The sequence below is a fragment of the Phyllobates terribilis genome, unplaced genomic scaffold, assembly GCF_046119375.1.
Source record: "Phyllobates terribilis strain yellow unplaced genomic scaffold, ASM4611937v1 Scaffold_4__5_contigs__length_816908805, whole genome shotgun sequence".
Lineage (NCBI taxonomy): Eukaryota > Metazoa > Chordata > Amphibia > Anura > Dendrobatidae > Phyllobates > Phyllobates terribilis.
This window is the reverse complement of record NW_027362764.1, coordinates 63,909,558-63,929,818: the sequence shown is the minus strand read 5'-3', so window position 1 is coordinate 63,929,818 and position 20,261 is coordinate 63,909,558. Positions and strand designations below refer to the sequence as shown.

Here is a 20,261-nt window from a genome sequence, read left to right as displayed (position 1 = left end):
TGGAATTGATATTTTATTCCGTACAAAATGCTTAACAACAAAAATCTGCCCATTACTCTGATTTTACCACTGAATCAGCATAATACAGACACGACTAGGCTCAAATCTTCTCAAATTAAATATTAACCCATTAAAATCAAAAGCTACATTTTTTGGCAAAATTCTATTTGTATTTTTTTTTTTTTTACATCATCAGAGTGGTTGAAATTATTTCACATAACATTTGTATAATATTTTAGAGTTTTTGCAGCATGGTATAAGCACCTTTAGGATACTTTAGTGTTTTTTAAGAAAAAAAAACAAAAAAAAACAGCCCACCCATTAAGATTAATGAGCAACATTTTTTTTTAAATTATTTAAATTATTCTCCAAATATTGTAAAGTTACAAATTATCGTTATGCATTTCATTGCCTTACTTTGCTTCTTTTTCTCTCAAACACTATGCAGCAGTGATGTCTGAATGCACAGTTCAATCTCTTTTAGAAGCTGCTTTCAACTGCTGCTTGGCAAAGATCAGTACAATATATTCAAACAATCAGAGTATATAAATTACCTTGTCCGAGTACAAGGGTGGTAAGTAGAGAGGCTCAGACAGGGAAAGCCCGGTACATAGACTGTTTGAACATCTTTTATTGATCTTGCCGAGTAGCAGTTGAAAGTAGCTTCTAAAGGAGCAGGAACTGATCACTAAAGCAGCGCATAGTGTTTGGGAGAGAAGGAAGCAAAACAATGTAATTGTCATGCTGGTGTCTCACACAGGTAATATCTCCAGCTCTGCGTCTTGTATCTGTACTGTCTGCCCCGACCTCGGACCACCAGACTACGCTTCTGTCTTCGCCCTCCTGTGTTCCACATTCCTGCCTTGACCTGTTGGTCAGCTGCTGCAGGTCCGGAGACTACCCTGGAGTGACACCTAGTGACTACCTACAGTCCAAGCCTATCCTCACCATCAGAGGCGCTAGTGAAAACTGGGTAGAAACTTAATCACGCCCCTCCAGGGTAAGCCCGGCCAGTGGCACAGTGGGTCCACACCCACTGGCGTCACAGTAATTAGATTAAAAAAATTGTGGTCTTACTTTAACTTACTTAAATGACTGAACATTTTATTATTACAACTATATTATAAAGGTCACATACAACTCTACTTAATGAAATAATAAAAAAAATTATACTATCTATCTATACACATACACTGCCGTTCAAAAGTTTGGGGTCATTTAGAAATGTCATTATTTTTTAAAGAAAAGCACATTTTTTTTTACAATGAAGCCAACATTAAATGAATCAGAAATACACTCTATACATTGTTAATGTGCTAAATGACTATTCTAGCTGCAAACGTCTTGTTTTTATTGCAATATCTTCATAGGTGTATAGAGGCGCATTTCCAACAACCACCACTCCAGTGTTTTAATGGTACATTGTGTTTGCTGTGTAAGAAGGCTAATGGATGTATTGTTTAGAAAACCCTTGCACAAGTAAGTTAGCCCAGCTGAAAAAGGTTTGGCTGATTTGAGAAGCTATAAAATTGACCTTCCTTTGAGCTAGTTGAGAATCTGGAGCATTACATTTGTTTGTTCCATGAAACTCTCAAATGGCCAGAAAAAGAGAACTTTCATGTGAAACTCGACAGTCTATTCTTTTTCTTAGAAATGAAGGCTATTCCATGCGAGAAATTGCCAAGAAACTGAAGATTTCCTACAACTGTGTGTACTACTCCCTTCAGAGGAGAGCACAAACAGGCTCTAACCAGAGTAGAAAGAGAAGTGGGAGGCCCCGCTCCACAACTGAGCAACAAGACAAATACATTAGAGTCTCTAGTTTGAGAAATCGATGCCTCATAGCTCCTCAACTGCCAGATTCATTAAATAGTACACGCAAAACGCCAGTGTCAACGTCCGTACTTGGACAGTGGTATACAGACGTCTAAATGAGGTAGATCTAAAAGGATATAGATGAGAGAAGAAGTGTCCCCTTCTTCAGGATCCACCCTACATAGGCCAGGGTGGAGTGCCGCTTACATCTATACTCTGGAAAACTCATGCCTTGCATGTATTATTTTGATGACCATTTATCCGGACGGCTGTGAAAGAGTCTTAGGCACTATTTCTCTATTAAAGGGCCATCTTGAAGCCAGCCTTCGAAAATATTAAAATACACATTCATTACGATGAAGTAACATACCTGGATATTTCCCGTGGTATATTTACTCATCGTAACAAGTTAGACTACAACCTTCATTCTTTCCATTGGCAAATAAAACTGATTAGAAATCCAACAATTTTTCCAACCCTCTTGTTTTTGCGAACCCCTCCACCGTGTATTTCACATGGTGACTGACAATAGGGCAAAGGCTAATGTTCCCGCACGGTTAATTACAATACTTGTCATTTTGCATTCACTTACACCCTGGGTACACACTGCCCAAATCTCAGTTTCTAACCCCATGTCAAGTAATTATCCAGAAGGTTGACAACCAGTCACGTCTCGTAAAGGGCTAATTGGATGTAAGAAGCAGGAGACATGGGCCCAAAAGATCCTGATGGGGAGGGAACCTGATGTCATCTACAAAGAACATACAGCCTCAGCTGAAAATGACCAATGCAGAGTAAAGAAGGGCAAGAAAAAATGTTCAGCGATATATGCCATTAAATGGGTTCTCCGGCACGCTCTACCTACGTATTGAGAGGTGCTGATGACGCTGCATCGACAGGAGCTTGCCAGAAGGCATAAGAGGCAGGTACCGCGCACGCTTCCTACTGTATTCTAACTAAATTAGAGAGGTGCACAATGCCCTTCAGCACCACCACTGCGTTGGAGATCCCCCTTTAGAACAGTCCTGTGGCCATGCCTACATAGAATGGATGTGTCATAGGCAAATTCATGTTTTTTTGCTGCAGGTATCTACATTTCGGCTTAGTCCTAGCGTAATTTAACAGGGTTAATCAGAGGTTTTTTTCATGCAGAATTATAGGCAACTGAATGAGATGTAAAATGTTAAATACCTCATTCACATGCACGGCTGGCAGAGTCGTGGCCTACTCTTTCCACTCTATATTCAATAAGTATATATCACAGCTGACAAAAAAAAAATTGTTTACACATAAAAATTGTACCCACAGACAGGTCCCCCATAACATTCAGAATGCCCCTCATGAAGTGATGAATAGTGACCTATACAGTGATATCTGCTCATATAGAGAAAAAGTCAGAGTGCCCCCGCAGGATCAGTCAGCTACTGCACCTCACCGCTAGACAGATTCGCACTCCAAGCCATATGTGAATGTGAAGCACCTTGCCACTCATTGTAACCCAATCATTTTGTATCCACGGCAGATTGATAAGAACAGAATTAACAAAATCTTCCAAACATTTGACCCACTCTTACACTCTTATACATAAAAGGCCTTTGAAAAGACCGAAGACCAAATCGGGAATGTCCTGACCAAACCTGCAGCCCTAACTTAAGTAGCAGCAAATGTGACATCTGTTCTCTGATTTAATGAGCTGAGTGGGTGGGAATTGAGGTAATGTACAGGATTAGCATATTGGCAAAATGAGCACTGACAGCCGAAGAACAAAATCTGCAAAAATACTGAAAGGTCCTAATGAGGTGTGTTAAATATAAAGTGTAACAAAAAGGAGCACTCAGACTACTTTAAGGGTGGATGGCAATGCAGATTTGGACACAATCCCATTTAAAAACATTAAAGATGCAGTGTTTGTAAAAATAAAAATAAATCTATAAATAATAAAAAAATTATATATTATATTCTAAAAAATATAGAAAGTAGGTGGTAAAGTCCTGGATGGGAGGTATAAGTGATGCAAATCCCGGAAAGGAGAAGTTTTCATTGGGACCGGATTTTCGGTCCAGGTTTTAGGAGTGATCAGAAGAACTTGGGTGGGAACGGTCACTCCTACATCTCCAGTGCAGGCTTTCCCAGGTGTTTATAAAGCTGCTGAGCAGACTCCGAGCTGTCTGTTTGGGAGGAGAAAAGAACCTTGTTGTGCTAGTCAGTTTTTACCAATGGAAGAGAGAGAGAGAGTGGATTTTATTCTAAAACGGGTGAGCCCATAACTGCTATGTGAACTGGTTTGTTTATTTTGTCACACCTTTGTGCCGAGAAAAGGCTGTTTTTATTTCTGAGCTGTGATCGTTTAATGGACTTTAAATAAACCGATCACTGTTTGGAAACAAGGACTGGATCCCTGTGTGTACTCTACCGGCTGCCAAAGAGCATGAATCCCTACAGCATATATAGGATTTTTACGCTTAATGTCCATAAAGACAGATCGATAAAAAAAAAACATATTCAGTGTATGACGAAAAGATAAGCAACTACTCCGACTACTACAGCCTGTGAACAAGTCCAAAGTGTTTAGAGCTCAGCTGGAGAATGCTTGATGGGAGTATCGTTTAACCTAGTAGGATAGAATATTTTTGGCCTACTGTGAAAAAAAGCAGAGGGGGGAGGCTCCTGCTGCAGTCAGTTGTAGAGCCACACATGGGACAATAAAGTGAAGAAAAAAGGGGACGTGGCTAAAGGGGACGTGGCTAAAGGGGACGTGGCTGAGCTTCTGGGACCAAAAAAACATGGCCCTCAAAATATATTTGCAACAAATTCTATTGAATTGTGATATCAATAAAACAGAATACACCGCAACACCTTAAATGTTTTCAATGTAATCTTTATTTAAGTTTTAGTAAAGAAAGATAGAACTTAATTTCAACTTTCCACAAGTATTTCCAAAGTTTTTTTTTTTTTTTTTTTTTTTAAATTGTATGATTTTTTTCAATTTTAGATTGTTATTTTCAAGTTTCCAAGGAACAGAAATACCTTCTCCCTTTTCCTAGCCATATAGCTTCTTCGGCTACCGTCTCTAAAATAGAAACTTTAAATACAAGCTTTAGTGTTTGTCCTGGAGGGTTAAGTCTTTTTAAGCCTTTCCCTCATCCTGACCTTTTTTTTTTTTTCCACTGCTCTACTCCATAGAACATAATTCCATAAAACTTTGTAAAAGCGAATTCCTGTGATCATAGAAAAAACAAACCCAGAGGAATGAGTGAATGCGGCTGAGCTGCAGTACTGCACACTACCAGGTGTGGTGCTGTTTTTTAAACCAAAGCAGTCGTGTTTTCATAATTGCGTTCTAGCTCTTTAATTCAGGTTACCATTTTCCAGCTGGTCTCATTATTTTATCCTATACCTTAATCATCAGATTATTTCGAGGTGTTTTCTAGATCCGAGTTAATGTCCCTTAATCATCTTATAAAATCCAAGCTTTAAAGAGCTAAAAGGGGTTTTTAAAGTGAATCCAATTAGGTTGCTGGAAATTAAGGTTTGGAAAAACAAATGAGATCAGAAAAACATGGCAGATTTCTTATAAAAACAGCGCTATACTCGCCTACAGGCTATTGCCGGTACTGCAGCTCATGAAGAAGAGTTCTTCTTCTGAAAGTGTAATCAATCACGTGATCACTTGGGTTTTGGAAAACTTTACATTACTTAGAGCTTGTAATTGACCCAATGGGATTATTCAGGCATATATAAACTGTATGCAGGGAAGGAGAAAAATTTCAAAAGGATACTGTAGGATTTCATAGCCGCGCCCCATCTCGCATATGTACTTACATCATTGCCTGATAATCAGCAATGGATGATAAGCGGCGCGGCTCAGTCATGTGACCCTATATAATAAGCCTGGCTACAGAAACTTGTAAAAGGGGAAAAAAAATTTAAAAAAAGGCCATGGCCCAGCTGTAGACGTACAACAAAGCCCGGGTTTGTCTACAACTAAAAATGCAAGAAGTTCCTGTATTTAAAAAAAAAAAAAAAAGAAAAAGAAGGAAATGGCTCCCAAAGTGCCCATAAAGGTTACAGATTATTTTCCTGTAAACGGCTCGCTGACCCTACTATTTATTTTCCCTTTTTGTTAAGGAGTCTGCTCATAGAGTTTACTGGTGTTCGGAGAGTCCCCAGTGGTCCGCACTACCCACAAGCACTAAAGCGGGCCATATGCGTTACATAAATGACGGCCAAAAGATTTTTCATCTGGGACATGCAATAATGGTTTGACGGGTGGGGGTCTGACCTCAGAATCCCGTAGATGCCAAACACCAAAAGGACATCGGTTCCTTTGGCATTTCATTTGTTTAAAAAAATTAAAAAAAATTCCGCTATGCAGTGCATGGAGAAACATGATCGGAAACCTTTTAGGGCAGCATGGTGGCTCAGTGGTTAGCACTGTACGGTGGCTCAGTGGTTAGCACTGCAGCCTTGCAACGCCGAGGTCCTGGGTTCAAATCCCACCAAGCACAACATCTGCAAGGATTTTGTAGGTTTTCCCCATGTTTGTGTGGGTTTCCTCCGGGTTCTTCGGTTTACTTCCACACTCCAAAGACATATTAATAGTGAATTTAGATTGTGAGCCCCAATGTAAAGTGCTGCGGAATCTGATCGCGCTATATAAGCAATGCATAAATAAGTAAATAAAAACCTTCCATTCTTGGAATCGGTGGGGTCCTGGCAGTCGGACGGCTACTAATCTATCAACAGATGGCATTTCGCGATCGGCAGTGTTAAACAACGGTCGACGGGCAAACATGACGATAATCATTTAGTAGCCAGTTTACACAAGCAGGCGGCACTTTATATACTCACTGAACGGCCGGTAATAGATCATACAGTGCCACTGTTCTCGGCAGCACAGGTTCTGCTTACACAAGACAATGCGCTGTGGAGAACAATAATCTTTTGTGCAAAGATCATTTGCTCGTTTGTCAAGTGATCGGTAGCCTGTTTACACCACAGACCTCTCGTTTAGTGTAAATGCAGCTTTAGGCCCCATTCACACACATTCGCGTTTCCCATACATTATGCACTTTATTCTTTTCTTCCGAGATAAAACATGTACCTATTATTGTCTAAGAGCCTTATACCATTCCCGGTTATCATCGATCCCCAAAAAAGCCAAACACATGTCTAATTTTGATCAAATTTGCAGATCAATTTCTCCCACCGTGACCCGAAGAATGTTCCGAAACAAATATTTCAGGTTAGATCCTGTGTAACAGAAGGGCTTTCTAAACTTGGCAGAAAGACAGAATTTCTCACATGGTAACACAGTGACCAGGTCATTGTCTCCTTGTGTAGTCAGCAAGTTCCCGATCTCATTGCTGAGGCAGCAGCAAGAAAAGGCCTATTCATTTCCTTCTATATGGGGACAGCTTATCTGAGCTCCTTAACAGTAGGTAGTGGCCCAAATTCAGTAGCCGTACTCGCCCGCCCAAGGGTCACCTCTACAGGGCAGGAAACAAGGCAACACGGGCATCCGTCATTATCCTACATGTTGGTTTTCAGTTGCCCAAACTTCATATTTCTCAACCCTTTAAGTAATGTGTCGCACAGTCAGTCATACCCTATGAACATTTTCATCCCAGGACCATTGCGTATAGCAGTTAATGATGTAGACAATTAGGCTAATTGTCAATATACTCAACCTATTTTGATGGGATTCACCATCTAGTGTGCATTTGTCGAACGTTGCAAATAGGAATCAGATGAGCTGGACTGCAACCTATGGTGTCCCATCGCGATAAAGGGTTCCACCGATGGCTGCCATTTATGTATCACACGCAAAAATTGGAGCGGTTGTGGAAGAGGTCTTATAGAGTACATACACTATATGGGCAAAGTATAGAGGAGAAGCTTTTAGGACTTTCCATGCTAAATCCATAGGCATTAATATGGAGTTCGTCCCCCCTTTTCAGCTAAAACAGCTTCCACAAGATTTGGACAAGGGCCGGGCTCACCATTTCCTTCTAATACACCCCCAAGGAATTGGATGGGGTTGAGGTTCGAGCTCTCAGTCAAGTTGTTTCACACCAAACTCACCCAACCATGTCTTTATAGACTTTGTGCACTGGGGCACTGCTATGGGGAACAGAAAAGGGCCTTCACCAAAATATTCCCACAAAGTTGGAAGCTACAATTGTCCTATAGGTCTTGTGCTGAAACACTAAGCTTTCCCTTCACTAAAACTAAGGTGACGAGGCCGATCCCTGAAAAACAAGCCCATAGCATTATCCTTCCTTCACCAAACTTTAAAGCAGGCACAATGCAGTCAGGGGGTAACGTTCTCCTGACATTGCCCAATCCCAGACTCATCCATCAGATGGCAAACAGAGAAGTGTGATCCGTCACTGCACAGAACACGTCTCCTCCAGAGACCAGTGGTGGCGGATTTACACCACTCCATCCGACGCTCAGCATTGTGCTTGGTGATGTAAGGCTACCATGCAGCTGCTCGGCCATTAAAGTCCCATCGTGCTGATGTTATGCCAGAGGAGGTCTGGACTCTGCAGTTATGGAGTCAGCAGAGCAGTGGTCACTTTTCTTTCCTCTGCTCCTCAGCACTCGGCCCCCCGCTCTGTAACGTTAAGGGGTCTCCACTTCGTGGCTGAGTTGCTGCGGTTCCCTCCACTTCTCAATAATATCACTCACAGGTGATGGGGGAAGATTCGGGAGGAAGAAATGTCATGGACGGACTTGTTACCCCAGTGGCTCCAATTACAGGACCGCGCTGGAATCAGTGAGCTCCGCAACACTGGCCGGTCTGTCACATGGTAGTAATAGCAGACGGCACTGAGTGGGGCCGGACGTTATACACCAAGGACCGAGGGGCCGGATGTTATAACGCTGGGGGTCGAGGGGTGGATGTTCTACACATGTGCCAATGAAACAGAATTCATTTTGTTCATATAGTTAAGTCTATGCCAGCATTACCAGCCCTGACAATCGGGAAGGAGGATACAGAAAAGTATAAAAAGTCTAACAATTCCACTTGTTTGATATTGAGGGAAGGAAGTAACCAGGAACTAGTTCTCCATCAAGATCTTCGCCTGGTTTGCTTAGTAAACATTTTCCTACTACAAAAAGGAGAGTCCTTTGTGCCGCACAATCTAAGTGATAAAATGAACACACAGAACCTGTATTAACAAAACGCCTTAATCAAATACATATCCGGCCACGACTTGGTCAATGTCATGGCTTCTCCACTCCCAGGATTAAAACTGGCTGATCAGTCATTTCCTGGTTGCTCATATAAAAGGATCCCAGCAAAACATAAAAAATAAATAAAAAAAAAAAAATTTAGAACTACAGAGCATGGACTTTCACGGCTCATCTGCACAATGATGCAGCTCTATGAATGCAGCTCTGGAGTATAACTGAGGCTGTAACTCAGGGTCAGAACCAGATAAGTCATGTAATGCATGTACAAAGTTACTCAACTTATTAAGTAGATTCATTCTACATGTGTTTTATCTTTTTAGGCCAAGTCTTCTGCACAGGAAACATGCAAAAAAATAAAAATATACACAAAACTATCCCCACACATGTACAAAAGTATAGTGTAAGGCACCTTACCATGGTATTGGTCAAATTTCCACGCGGGCACATGTGCATTGTGTTTAAGGTTACTATGAGATGGCAGAGGGACAGTCACATAGATCGGGCCCTGAACCAATATGTCCGTTTTATCACTGCCGAATAAATGGATGCTGACTGCAGTGACTGGGGTGAGGTCAAAGCGGCTTCTGTTCCCTATAAAAAAGCATACACAAAGCAGATCAATAATAGTAAGCATGACCACACATTTGGGCACAGTATTAACGTATTCGAGCCAGTGTGAAATGTTTGGCGACGGTCCGTCATAGGCAGAAACTGCAGATTAAGCAGAAAAATGGTGACACATTTGGCGCACCTGGAGCGTGTTACCCTGAACCATACATGACACTTCGCTTGCACGTCTTGCCAAGTCCCGTCCAGCCGCACAATATGTCAGCTTCCTCACTCATTTAATTTCTTAAACTACTAAACATGCCCTCATTATTTTGAGCTTGGCTTGGACCTATTGGCAACTTCGTACTACGTGAGGCTCTTCCAAGTAGCAATTTCCACATTTCCGTCCCTGTGCTCGTAAAAAATGAAACTGGAGCGGAATAACACTTTCTAATTTTATTTGGACAGAAAAGTCACATTCTTGAAAATATACAAGGCATTTCAACAATTTTTGATAGAATGTTTTTTTTTGAAACGTAAAATTATCTAAAAAATAGGTGTCCCATCTAAACACTTCTTGAACTGTGCTCTACAAAGAGTAGATCTGGATGGCGAGTACGAATTCACACTTTTTCATTATTACGAGGTTGATCAAAAAGAGAATACAGAAAAAAAAAAAGCGTTGCCACGCTGACAACTCTGGAAATTGGACTAGGTGCATACATAGAAATCACAGGGCCCCATAGTAAAAGTTCTAATTGCCACAACAGCCCACCATTCATTATGACTGGCCCCCACCCACACCCTACTCAGTATAATGGCCAACCTAGGCCCCTTGATCAATACAATGGCCCACCTAGTATGATAGGCCTCTCACCAATCCCACCCCCCATTCAGTAGGATTGGCCTCATTTACTGACATTTACAAGAAAAACGAAAACACTGCTCATGTCCCCTTGTTCCCCCAGCACGCTGCTGCAGTCTGTGCAATGTGCGTGCTGAGGCTTCAGCACAGCAGGTGCAATGTAGTGATGTGATAGTGCCTGGAGTGTATGGAGTCTCAGACTTACACACGCAGGCTCAATGGTGGATCAGGGAGCCTTGATTTACACTCACTTTCTAAGTCCATTCTCCATCTTGCAGACATAAGTTCCTTACATGATGCAGACGCTGGCACCGATTTATCTACCACCACAACAGCTACAACTCTCTAATCGGTCACCCCCTCACACAATCAACAGGCAACCCTGGAACACCAGCCTAACTAAAGAACTGAGGAGGGTTTCCAGGGTTGCTGAACGGAGATGGAAAAAAAATCCCATTCCCAACGAGCACTTCATTACACACAAACTGTCTCTCACCACTTTCAAGTCCACTCACTGCAGCAAAACAAACCTACTTCTCTCATCTCTCTTATCCTCCCCATCTCACAACCCTAAACAGCTATTCAACACTTTCAATTGTCTCCTCCCTCTCCTCTCAGCTGAAGACTTTGCCACATTCTTCAAGCAAAAGATTGATATCACAGAAAGCTTTGACCTACAGTCCCCACAGCCCCTCCTCATAACTACTCAGCCCTCCTCCTCCAAAACCAGCTTCCCCACCATTACAGAAAATCAACTTTCTTTTCCAGATCACATCTCGCCACCTGTGTACTAGACCTGATCCAGTCCCACCTCATCCCAAACCTCACCTCAGTCTTCATCCCAACCCTAAACAATCTCCTCAACCTATCACTGACAACTGGTTTCATCCCCTCATGCTTTAAACATGCCTTCATCACACACATCCTCAAAAAAACCCTCCCTTGACCCATCCTCTCTGTCTAGCCATCGCCCCATATTACTTCTCCCCTATGCCTCAAAACTACTGGAACAACACGTCCATCTTGAACTGTCCTCTCACCTCTCCTCCTGTTCCCTCTTTGACTGCTTACAATCTGGCTTTCAAACGCATCATTCCACTGAGACTGCCCTGACTGCAGTCACCAATGACCCATTAACCGCCAAATCCAAGCGACACCACTGTCCTCCTCCTCCTTCTGGACCTGTCCTCTGCCTTCAACACAGTAGACCATTCCCTTTTAGTTCAGATTCTCACCTCTTGGCATCACAGACTTGGCCCCATCTTGGATCTCTTCATACCTAACAGATCGGACATTCAGCGTCTCCCACTCACACACCACCTCCTCATCTCGCCTCCTATCTGTCGGTGTCCCCGAAGGTTCAGTTCTAGGACCCCTGCTCTTCTCCATCTACACCTTCTGCCTGGGAAAGCTCAGAGTCCCACAGCTTTCAGTATCACCTTTATGCTGATGACACCCAGAACTACCTCTCTGGACCTGATATCACCTCCTTACTAACCAGAATCCCACAAGGTCTTTCTGCTATTTCATCCTTCTCTGTTCTATTTCTAAAACTTAACATTGACAAAACAGAATTGGTTATCTTTCCTAAATCTCATTAACCCCCTCCCCCAACAGACCTATCCATCAAAGTCAATGGCTGCTCACTCTCTTTAACTCGCTGCCTCGGGGTAACCCTTGACTCTGATCTCTCCTTCAAACCACATATCCAAGCCCTTTACATTTCCTGCCAACTGCAACTCAAAACTATTTCCCAGATCCGCACACTCCTCAACCATGAATCTACAAAAACACTATTGCATGTCCTCATCTCCCGCCTCGATTACTGCAACCTCCTGCTCTGTGGCCTCCATTCTGATACTCTCGCACCCCTCCAATCTATCCTAAACTCTGTTGCCCGACTAATAAACCTGTTCCCACACTATTACCCCGGCCTCTCCTCTCTGTCAATCCCTTCACTAGCTCCCCATTGCCCAGAGACTCCAGTTCAAAATCCTACATACAAAGCCATCCACAACCTGTCTCCTCCTTGTATCTGTGACCTAGTCTCCCAGTACATACTTACACGCAACCTCCGATCCTCACAAGATCTCCTGTTCTTCTCCCCTCTCATCTCCTCTTCCCACAATCGCATACAAGATTTCTCCCGTGCATCCCCCCTACTCTGGAACGCTCTACCCCAACCCATCAGACTCTCGCCTACTGTGGAAACCTTCAAAAGGAATCTGAAGACTCGCCTCTTCCCACAACCTTCAGTAACCCTCGCTCCACCATACCGCTGCATGACCAGCTCTACCCTCACCTACTGTATCCTCACCCATCCCTTGTAGACTGAGCCCTCGTGGGCAGGGTCCTCTTTTACCAGTCGCCGTCACGTTTTGTTCAAGATTATTGTAATTGTTTTTGTATGTATACCCCCTTTTCACATGTAAAGCGCCATGGAATGAATGGAACTTTAATAATAAATAATAATGCAAGGGTGCAGGCCACAAACCAATCATATTTAACATATGGTTAATTAGGGGTTTGGCAGATGTCCTACCTGATGAGTTTCCATCGGTTCCTTGTAAATAAGGAAAACTTTCCACTTCTAAGGAAGTGCTGGCAACAGTCAAAAACGCATTCAGATCTTTATAGGTAGCATTTCCAGGAAGTTCCAGGGCGCTTCTGTCAAAGTGCACCCGAGGCTGCAGGCGAGACCCTGTATGAACCACAAACATGATAGTCCGGTCAAATAAACTTATACAGGTTTTCAGCAAGATAAGAGAAGTTCAAAATGGATTTCCTTATATGAACATAAAACACATTCATTTTTTTATTTTTTTTTACATCCAATTACTACAGCAAAAAAATTCAAAAAGAAATAAAAAAAAATAAAAAAAAACATGCTAAACCTCCTTGGTTCTTTTTCTGGTACGAGCTTAAGTCTTCAGATCCTGGCTACGATGGCACTAAAAAAAATGCAACAAAAAATCCCAGCTTGTCGCCTTGGCAAAGGATTTTAGAGAGATCACATATGTCTCCATGTGAATCAGCAAAAACTCTAGTTCCAATGATTTGATCCCCAAATAAAAGTCTGAAGCAATTAGGTGATAATCATTAGGAAAGTGTCACAAATGGCTTTGATAATCAGCACCAAGTTAGATTTGCAAAAAGGAGGGGATGCAGCTGTCAAGCGGTGACATTCCTCATCTCAGAGGTGACATTCCTCATCTCAGCCTGCATTAGTAATCAGATTTTTCTAAAACAGTACACTTAGGTAGGGAATAATTTCCAGCATAGAGCATCCATTATCCAATTCTGGCCTCATGTATATAACACAACTGATTTTAAATGTCTAATGAACTGATGAATAACAGCCATGATACTTCCTGTATTCATCATTTTATGCCAATTGCTCGATGGAATGAAGTTTCTCCATTACAGTTACTGTCCAGATTTGGCTTATCAATTTGGAAGAGATGCAATGAATAATGAAAGTACATTACTTAGAAGATCTGTCCGCTCTCCAGCATCTTATTTTAAAGGGTAAATGTACCTTTTAAGTAATGTTTTAGAAGAAGGTGTCCTGTATGTGTACATGAGGAATATCACTACCTTCGGCCATTATGTCCCTTCTATCCTTCATTTTACCAGTTTTCCCCTCGGAAAGCTCTATCTTTTAATTTACCAATCGACTGAGCTAGCGGGTGTAAACTAGATACTAAAATGTCTCATACACAGACATGAGGAATTCCTGCTCTTCATCCCTTAATTTGCACACAAACAGCAGCAGTAATGAGCAGTGTAGATGTGAATACAGCTTTGGGATGAGGTAAAAGACTTGTTAGAAAGCACAATCTGATTCTTCCCATTTTCTTGCTCTGCTCCCTTTTTCGGGAGGAAAAACAGAGGAGTTGCACAATTCAAGATATCAAATTTGCCCATTAGATGAAAAAATATATATAAGAAAACAGTAGTGTGCAAAAAATAATTGGTGAGGAGGGAAGAAAGCTGTACAGGAATCAGTTTATTAAAAGGACGATATGCACATTAACCGGATAATTGTGACCACGCACACGCAGGTTCAGTGGCAAAGGCCAAGTAGTACAAATATTTTCTTTAGTTATCCTTTAAGTTCATTCAATATTTTTTTCCTGTTTCTTATAGCAGCTTTACTGTAAAATATACCAAGCCGTAGAAGATTACTTCACCTCTGGAGGGATTTTTTCCTGAAGCGCGTCATCTGAAATTTTTGTGGCATAATTTTTTATTTTTTTTTTAAGAAGTATAAGCTGCCTGAAGGATGGTCAGGTCATTTTTAGCCACTTTAGTTAAAACAACTAAAAAAAAGATGGAATGTAGGAGCAGCAAGTCATTTTGACATTTCAATGCAAAATGATCATATTTTGGGGGCAGGTTCATGGTAGAATCCGCCTGAAAAAGAGGTCATGTGCACATTATATATATATATATATGTGTGTGAACAGACTTTGGTTAATAAGGATTTTTAAGCAGATCAGCTCCAAAAATCATCCTCAAAACCTGCTTCAAAACAATCAATCAATCATACTTCAAATGCAAATCCACTCTGTTCTTACGGCAAGTTATTTTTTTTCCCCCGCCAACGAGGTTTTGAAAAACTTGTCGCTTCTATAAGGCGGATTCCTCGGAATCCGCTCCAAACTTGGCACAGTTGAGTCAAAAGGCTGTAGTTCAGGAAAATAGCAAAACAAAAAAAAAAAGCTTCAAAAAAAGCTTCAAGACTGCTTAAAAAAATAAAATAAAGGAAAGCAGCATTTCCTTAGATGGATTACTCTATAAAAACTATCCTTGCCAAAGACGACTAGAAAGGAAATAATGACAGGAGCCAATCCAAAACATCCAGTCGTATTCACAATCACAACCTCACTGGTCACTACTGGCATCTACCTTTCCCTTCAACTAACTTTGCAGAAATGTCCCACTTCTCTGTAGATTCTATCCCCTCATTGGCAGGGTTCTCACTCCCATTGTACCCGTCTGTCACTGATTCCCATTCAGTTGTACTTGTTTTGTAAATCGCAATTTAGACTGACAGTTTTTTTTTTTACGTTTTGTTTTATTTAAGCTTTTTATTTCCCCCCCCCCCCCCATTTCATTTTTGCCATTTTTCATTCATTTATTTTTTTCCCCCATCTACTTAACACCTTGACCCCCCATAACATCTTAAAAGACCTTTGGGGGACATTTTAACATATTACCGTAATACATTTTTTTCTATTATTGCAGATTTTCCCTGTAACAGGGGCTGCTACATTAGCCCCAGTTACAGGGAAATTTCAACTTCCTGCCTACATAGAGCTGACGGGGTCCCTCCTAGGACCCAGCAGCTCATGTTCCCTGCCTACACCATGAGATCACATGAACAAATCAAATGCTTTCTAATCTGTATATATTGCTGGTTCAGCGTGGTATATATATATATATATATATAGATATAGATATAGATATAGATATAGATATAGAGAGAGAGAGAGAGAGAGAGAGAGAGAGAGAGAGAGAGAGAGAGAGAGAGAGAGAGAGAGAGAGAGAGAGAGAGAGAGAGAGAGAGAGAGAGAGAGAGAGAGAGAGAGAGAGAGAGAAGGTGAACATGGTAATAAACAAATGTCTGCCTTCTCTGTGGGGAGTCTGGCTGTGTCTGCCTGGACGTACAAAGTCTATGGGCAGTCCAGAAGTAGTTAAGAGCGTTGTTAAAAAAAAAAAAAAAAAAAAAATTAAAATGATTACATTTTACCTAGGCCAGCTTTGTACACTTTTACATACAAGGGGCATACAATAAATCAGATATACTTTGCAATGGATGTGTGGAAACAACAGAACTAGCACGGCCTGTGGTCCACCTGTACAAATCTCCACAACTTACATCTGGGGAATCAAAACCACAAGCCACTTATTTATGACTGTAAACCAAAAGCCAAGCAGACGAAGAAAAAAAAAAAAGGCAAAAAAAGGCAAATAAATCAGCCCGTGCCCGTCATACTGGTCTTTTCCTACCAAATTTAATTTTATGGGTGATTCTAATTGAGATATAGATATATACGCATCTATCTATAATAAATATACTCTTGCTTATATGGTGTAGCAGCGGCCATATAAAAACTATGTAGTGCAACAATATTCCCGGGCAATAAAACATGCACCAAAACAATGTGGCTCTGGGACAGACTTTTAGCCTGTAAAACACATCAACTTTAAGTAGCAGGCAGGATTCCCAGACGTCTTCTAGTCGTCTGGTCAGCGTGAATACCTTATAACACCCTCTCCATGGTGCAGCCAGGCTTTTATTACAGACGGGCACCAGGCATTTACATGCACCGTGTATTCTACATGTGGTTCTCATTAGTACAAAACACTATACGATGCCTTCCAGGTCAAGCAGCTACTAAACTTCCCAGGAAATTGGCGCAGGTCTTGATTAGCTGACTATTGGCACATGGTGGACGCACACGCTTTAATTAAAAATGTGCCATTTAAAAAAAAAAAAAAAAAAAAAAAAAAAAAAAAAAAAAAGATTGCCGCAGTAGTATTTCTCATGGGTAATGACGTCAATTAATAGATTTCTCATAAGTCATGACCGTATCATGCAGATATCTTGCTTGAAAAATCCAATTTTTTAAACTTATTTTGGAAAAATGTAATAAATTGCTGAAAAAAATGAGCGAGAGATCAAGAGAGAGAAAAGTAAGTTTGGGTCCCCACTGATTTCAATGGGGTTCAGGTTCTGGTTCCCGAACCAAACTTTGGAGTAAAGTTTGGTCGGGTACCAGGACCTGAACTTCAACGAGTCGGCTTATACAGGATCTATTGAGTAATATCAAGACGGCCGACACTCTCTCCATACAGTTCAATAGGGAGTCGCTTACTTACGGCCATTTAGGGAGGAATTTATTTTATACGTCTGTAGGACGGTGAGCCACTGCAGGAAGGTGAGCCAAATTAAAAGAAACACCACTCCTAATAAATTGGGTTGTCCGTGTGCCAGAAAATTAAATCCACGCCAAGCATGATACGACGTAGATTTCAAGCACAAGCAAGCATATCATTATCTGAGCTCTCTCGATACAATTGCTCTAGATAGAAGAATTCTTTGTACTGATGTTATTCAAAAATCAGCAAAAAGACAAAAAAAACAACAACCCATTTTAAAGGCAAAAACTCCTCGTGTTAGTTCATATGCTGTATTTTGACAAGTATTTTAGAGCGGATTCTGTTTCAAATTTTGCATCAAACACACTTTAAAATACTCTTTAAATAAGTTACCATGAGAAAACATTCTTAAATCGCACATTTTTCCAAAGTTAAAAAAACAAAAAAGGTAGCCACTGAATGATAAGAAGCAGAAAGTGTCCCATACATAAAGGCCACATAATGGCATAAAAACCCCACACACTTTCAGGTCTAGATAGTGAATTTTTCAACTTGAAAATCAAATCTATGTTTAAAAAAAAAAAAAAAAAAAAAAAAAAGGAGGGTAATATGAAGGTTATGTTCACATGCAGGTTTTTTTGTGCCAGACAAAATCTGACATGGTTTTTAAGAGAAATTCACATGAGTTTTTAAAAAAAAAAAAAAAAACCTTCAGGTCTCGTGATTTTTGAAGAGGCTTTTTTTACCCAGTCTTTTTTCTTGCGGCCTTTGCAGTATGAGGTTCGGAGAGGATTCTGCTTCAAAATACAGTATGTAATAAAAAAATCAAAAAAGTCAAAACATAATGACATTCACATGATGATCCTGTAAGTGAGTCCGCGTGTAACAGCGAGCAGGCAATTCACAATCCGCTATGCACAGTACAAAGAGAAGTTGTATTTCCATCAGACCCGTGATATTTCCTGGGGGAGAATTAGAGAAGTTCCTCATTTCTGCCTCTACCAGAAGGCTCCGCATAGTAAAAAGCAGAGTTATTTTTGCATTGACCTCAAAATAACATCTTGGGAACAGCGTCCAGATGCACCGCAGCCAAAAGGCTTAGAGATGGCTACAGCAAAGGCTGAAACGCGGCAGAGATGGACATATGGTAATCCCATCAATACGCACAATGTCAGCGCACAACGCTCCTCTCTAATCACAAGCTTTTCGCGTGGGCAAATCTACCAGGTCAATGATTTAAAGGGAAAAATCCCATTTTCAAACCATTTATAATATTCCACATCTAAAAAAACTGATACAGGACATAAGAGTTACTCTAATTAGTCGCAAATCTATGTACCTAAACTTACGGCTTTTTCCCTCCAAAAGGGCTTAACTAATTCCAAATCATAATCAACAAAACATCAACTATAGACTCAACAGCAGCTATAGATTTAAAATCATATTTTGAAAAAAATAATCTTGCAATTTTCACACTGGCCACTAGGTCTAATGTGAGGCCTGATCTTTACATGGATAATAGCAGTAATAGACTGACTCATAGCCTATTTGTATAGAAGTATTAACTGAGCATGGTCCAAGCAAGAAAAAAGGTCATTGAATGGAGGGTGCGAACGTGAGCTGTGACATCGCCTATTGTGAATGTCGGATTTACTCTATATAGAGGTGTTATAGGAGGAGGTGAGCTGTGACATCACCTATTGTCAATGGGAGATCCTGTTATTGACTATATATAGAGGTGTTATCAGTCATTGTACAGGAGGAGGAGGAGGTGAGCTGTGACATCACCTATTGTGATTGGTGGTGTCCAGCAAAGTGTGGGAAAGACTAAGTGCAACACAAAGGGAAGAGGTGGAGGAAGCCAAAACACTAGGGAAAGGGGGAGTGGAGACCCCTTGGCAGATCTTATCTCACCCTGCCTACCCTACTGTCCCTATATAGGTTCCACACCTATTGCCGAGCAGGACCCTAAACCCTGTATATCCCTGGAGCTAGGCCCTTAATAGGGAGGGGGTGAGCACTGTTCAGGCCTCACTACTGACTAAAAGACAACAAGGTAGACAAACAAAGGGGATAAACTTAGCTTGAGCAGACACCAGAGGGGAAACGCCAACTTTCCTCCAATGGCACCAGAGAAGAAGTCTGCCAACAGCTAGTGCTGAAAGCATGCACAGAGGTACATAAAAGTATCACCGGCAATAGTCTGGATGAAACAGAGTTTTTAACTTCCATGTAAGGGTTTGTCAAACAGCAGCAGGAGGGAGGTCGCCGCTGGGTCTTAAAGGAAGAAGTATTAAGAAGGTGTCTGCAATGCCAAGCGCAGTGACTTTCTACAGCTACAGTTATGTCCATATGTATTTGGACAGACAACATTTTTCTAATTTTGGTTCTAGACATTACCACAATGAATTTTAAACAAAACAATTCAGATGCAGTTGAAGTTCAGACTTTCAGCTTTCATTTGAGGGTATCCACATTAAAATTGGATGAAGGGTTTAGGAGTTTCAGCTCCTTAACATGTGCCACCCTGTTTTTAAAGGGACCAAAAGTAATTGGACAATTGACTCCAAGGCTATTTCATGGACAGGTGTGGGCAATCCCTTCGTTATGTCATTCTCAATTAAGCAGATAAAAGGCCTGGAGTTGATTTGAGGTGTGGTGGTTGGATTTGGAAGGTTTTGCTGTGAAGTAAACATGCGGTCAAAGGAGCTCTCCATGCAGGTGAAACAAGCCATCCTTAAGCTGCAAAAGCAGAAAACACCCATCCGAGAAATTGCTACAATATTTGGAGTGGCAAAATCTACAGTTTGGTTTATCCTGAGAAAGAAAGAAAGCACTGGTGAACTCATCAATGCAAAAAGACCTGGGCGCCCACGGAAGACTACAGTGGTGGATGATCGCAGAATAATCTCCATGGTGAAGAGAAACCCCTTCACAACAG

General features: G+C 41.2%; 1 protein-coding gene across 1 annotated transcript in view; it reads right to left on the bottom strand.

The window, feature by feature from the left end:
* Positions 1-20,261, bottom strand: part of FAM171A1 (family with sequence similarity 171 member A1) — a 95,734-nt gene that overhangs the window by 12,948 nt on the left and 62,525 nt on the right. Inside the window, exons 4-5 of the mRNA XM_073677425.1 lie at positions 12,975-13,133; positions 9,433-9,609 (exon numbers count right to left, since the gene is read on the bottom strand). Coding sequence (XP_073533526.1) covers positions 9,433-9,609; positions 12,975-13,133 — 336 coding nt within the window. The remainder of the gene's footprint in view (positions 1-9,432; positions 9,610-12,974; positions 13,134-20,261) is intronic.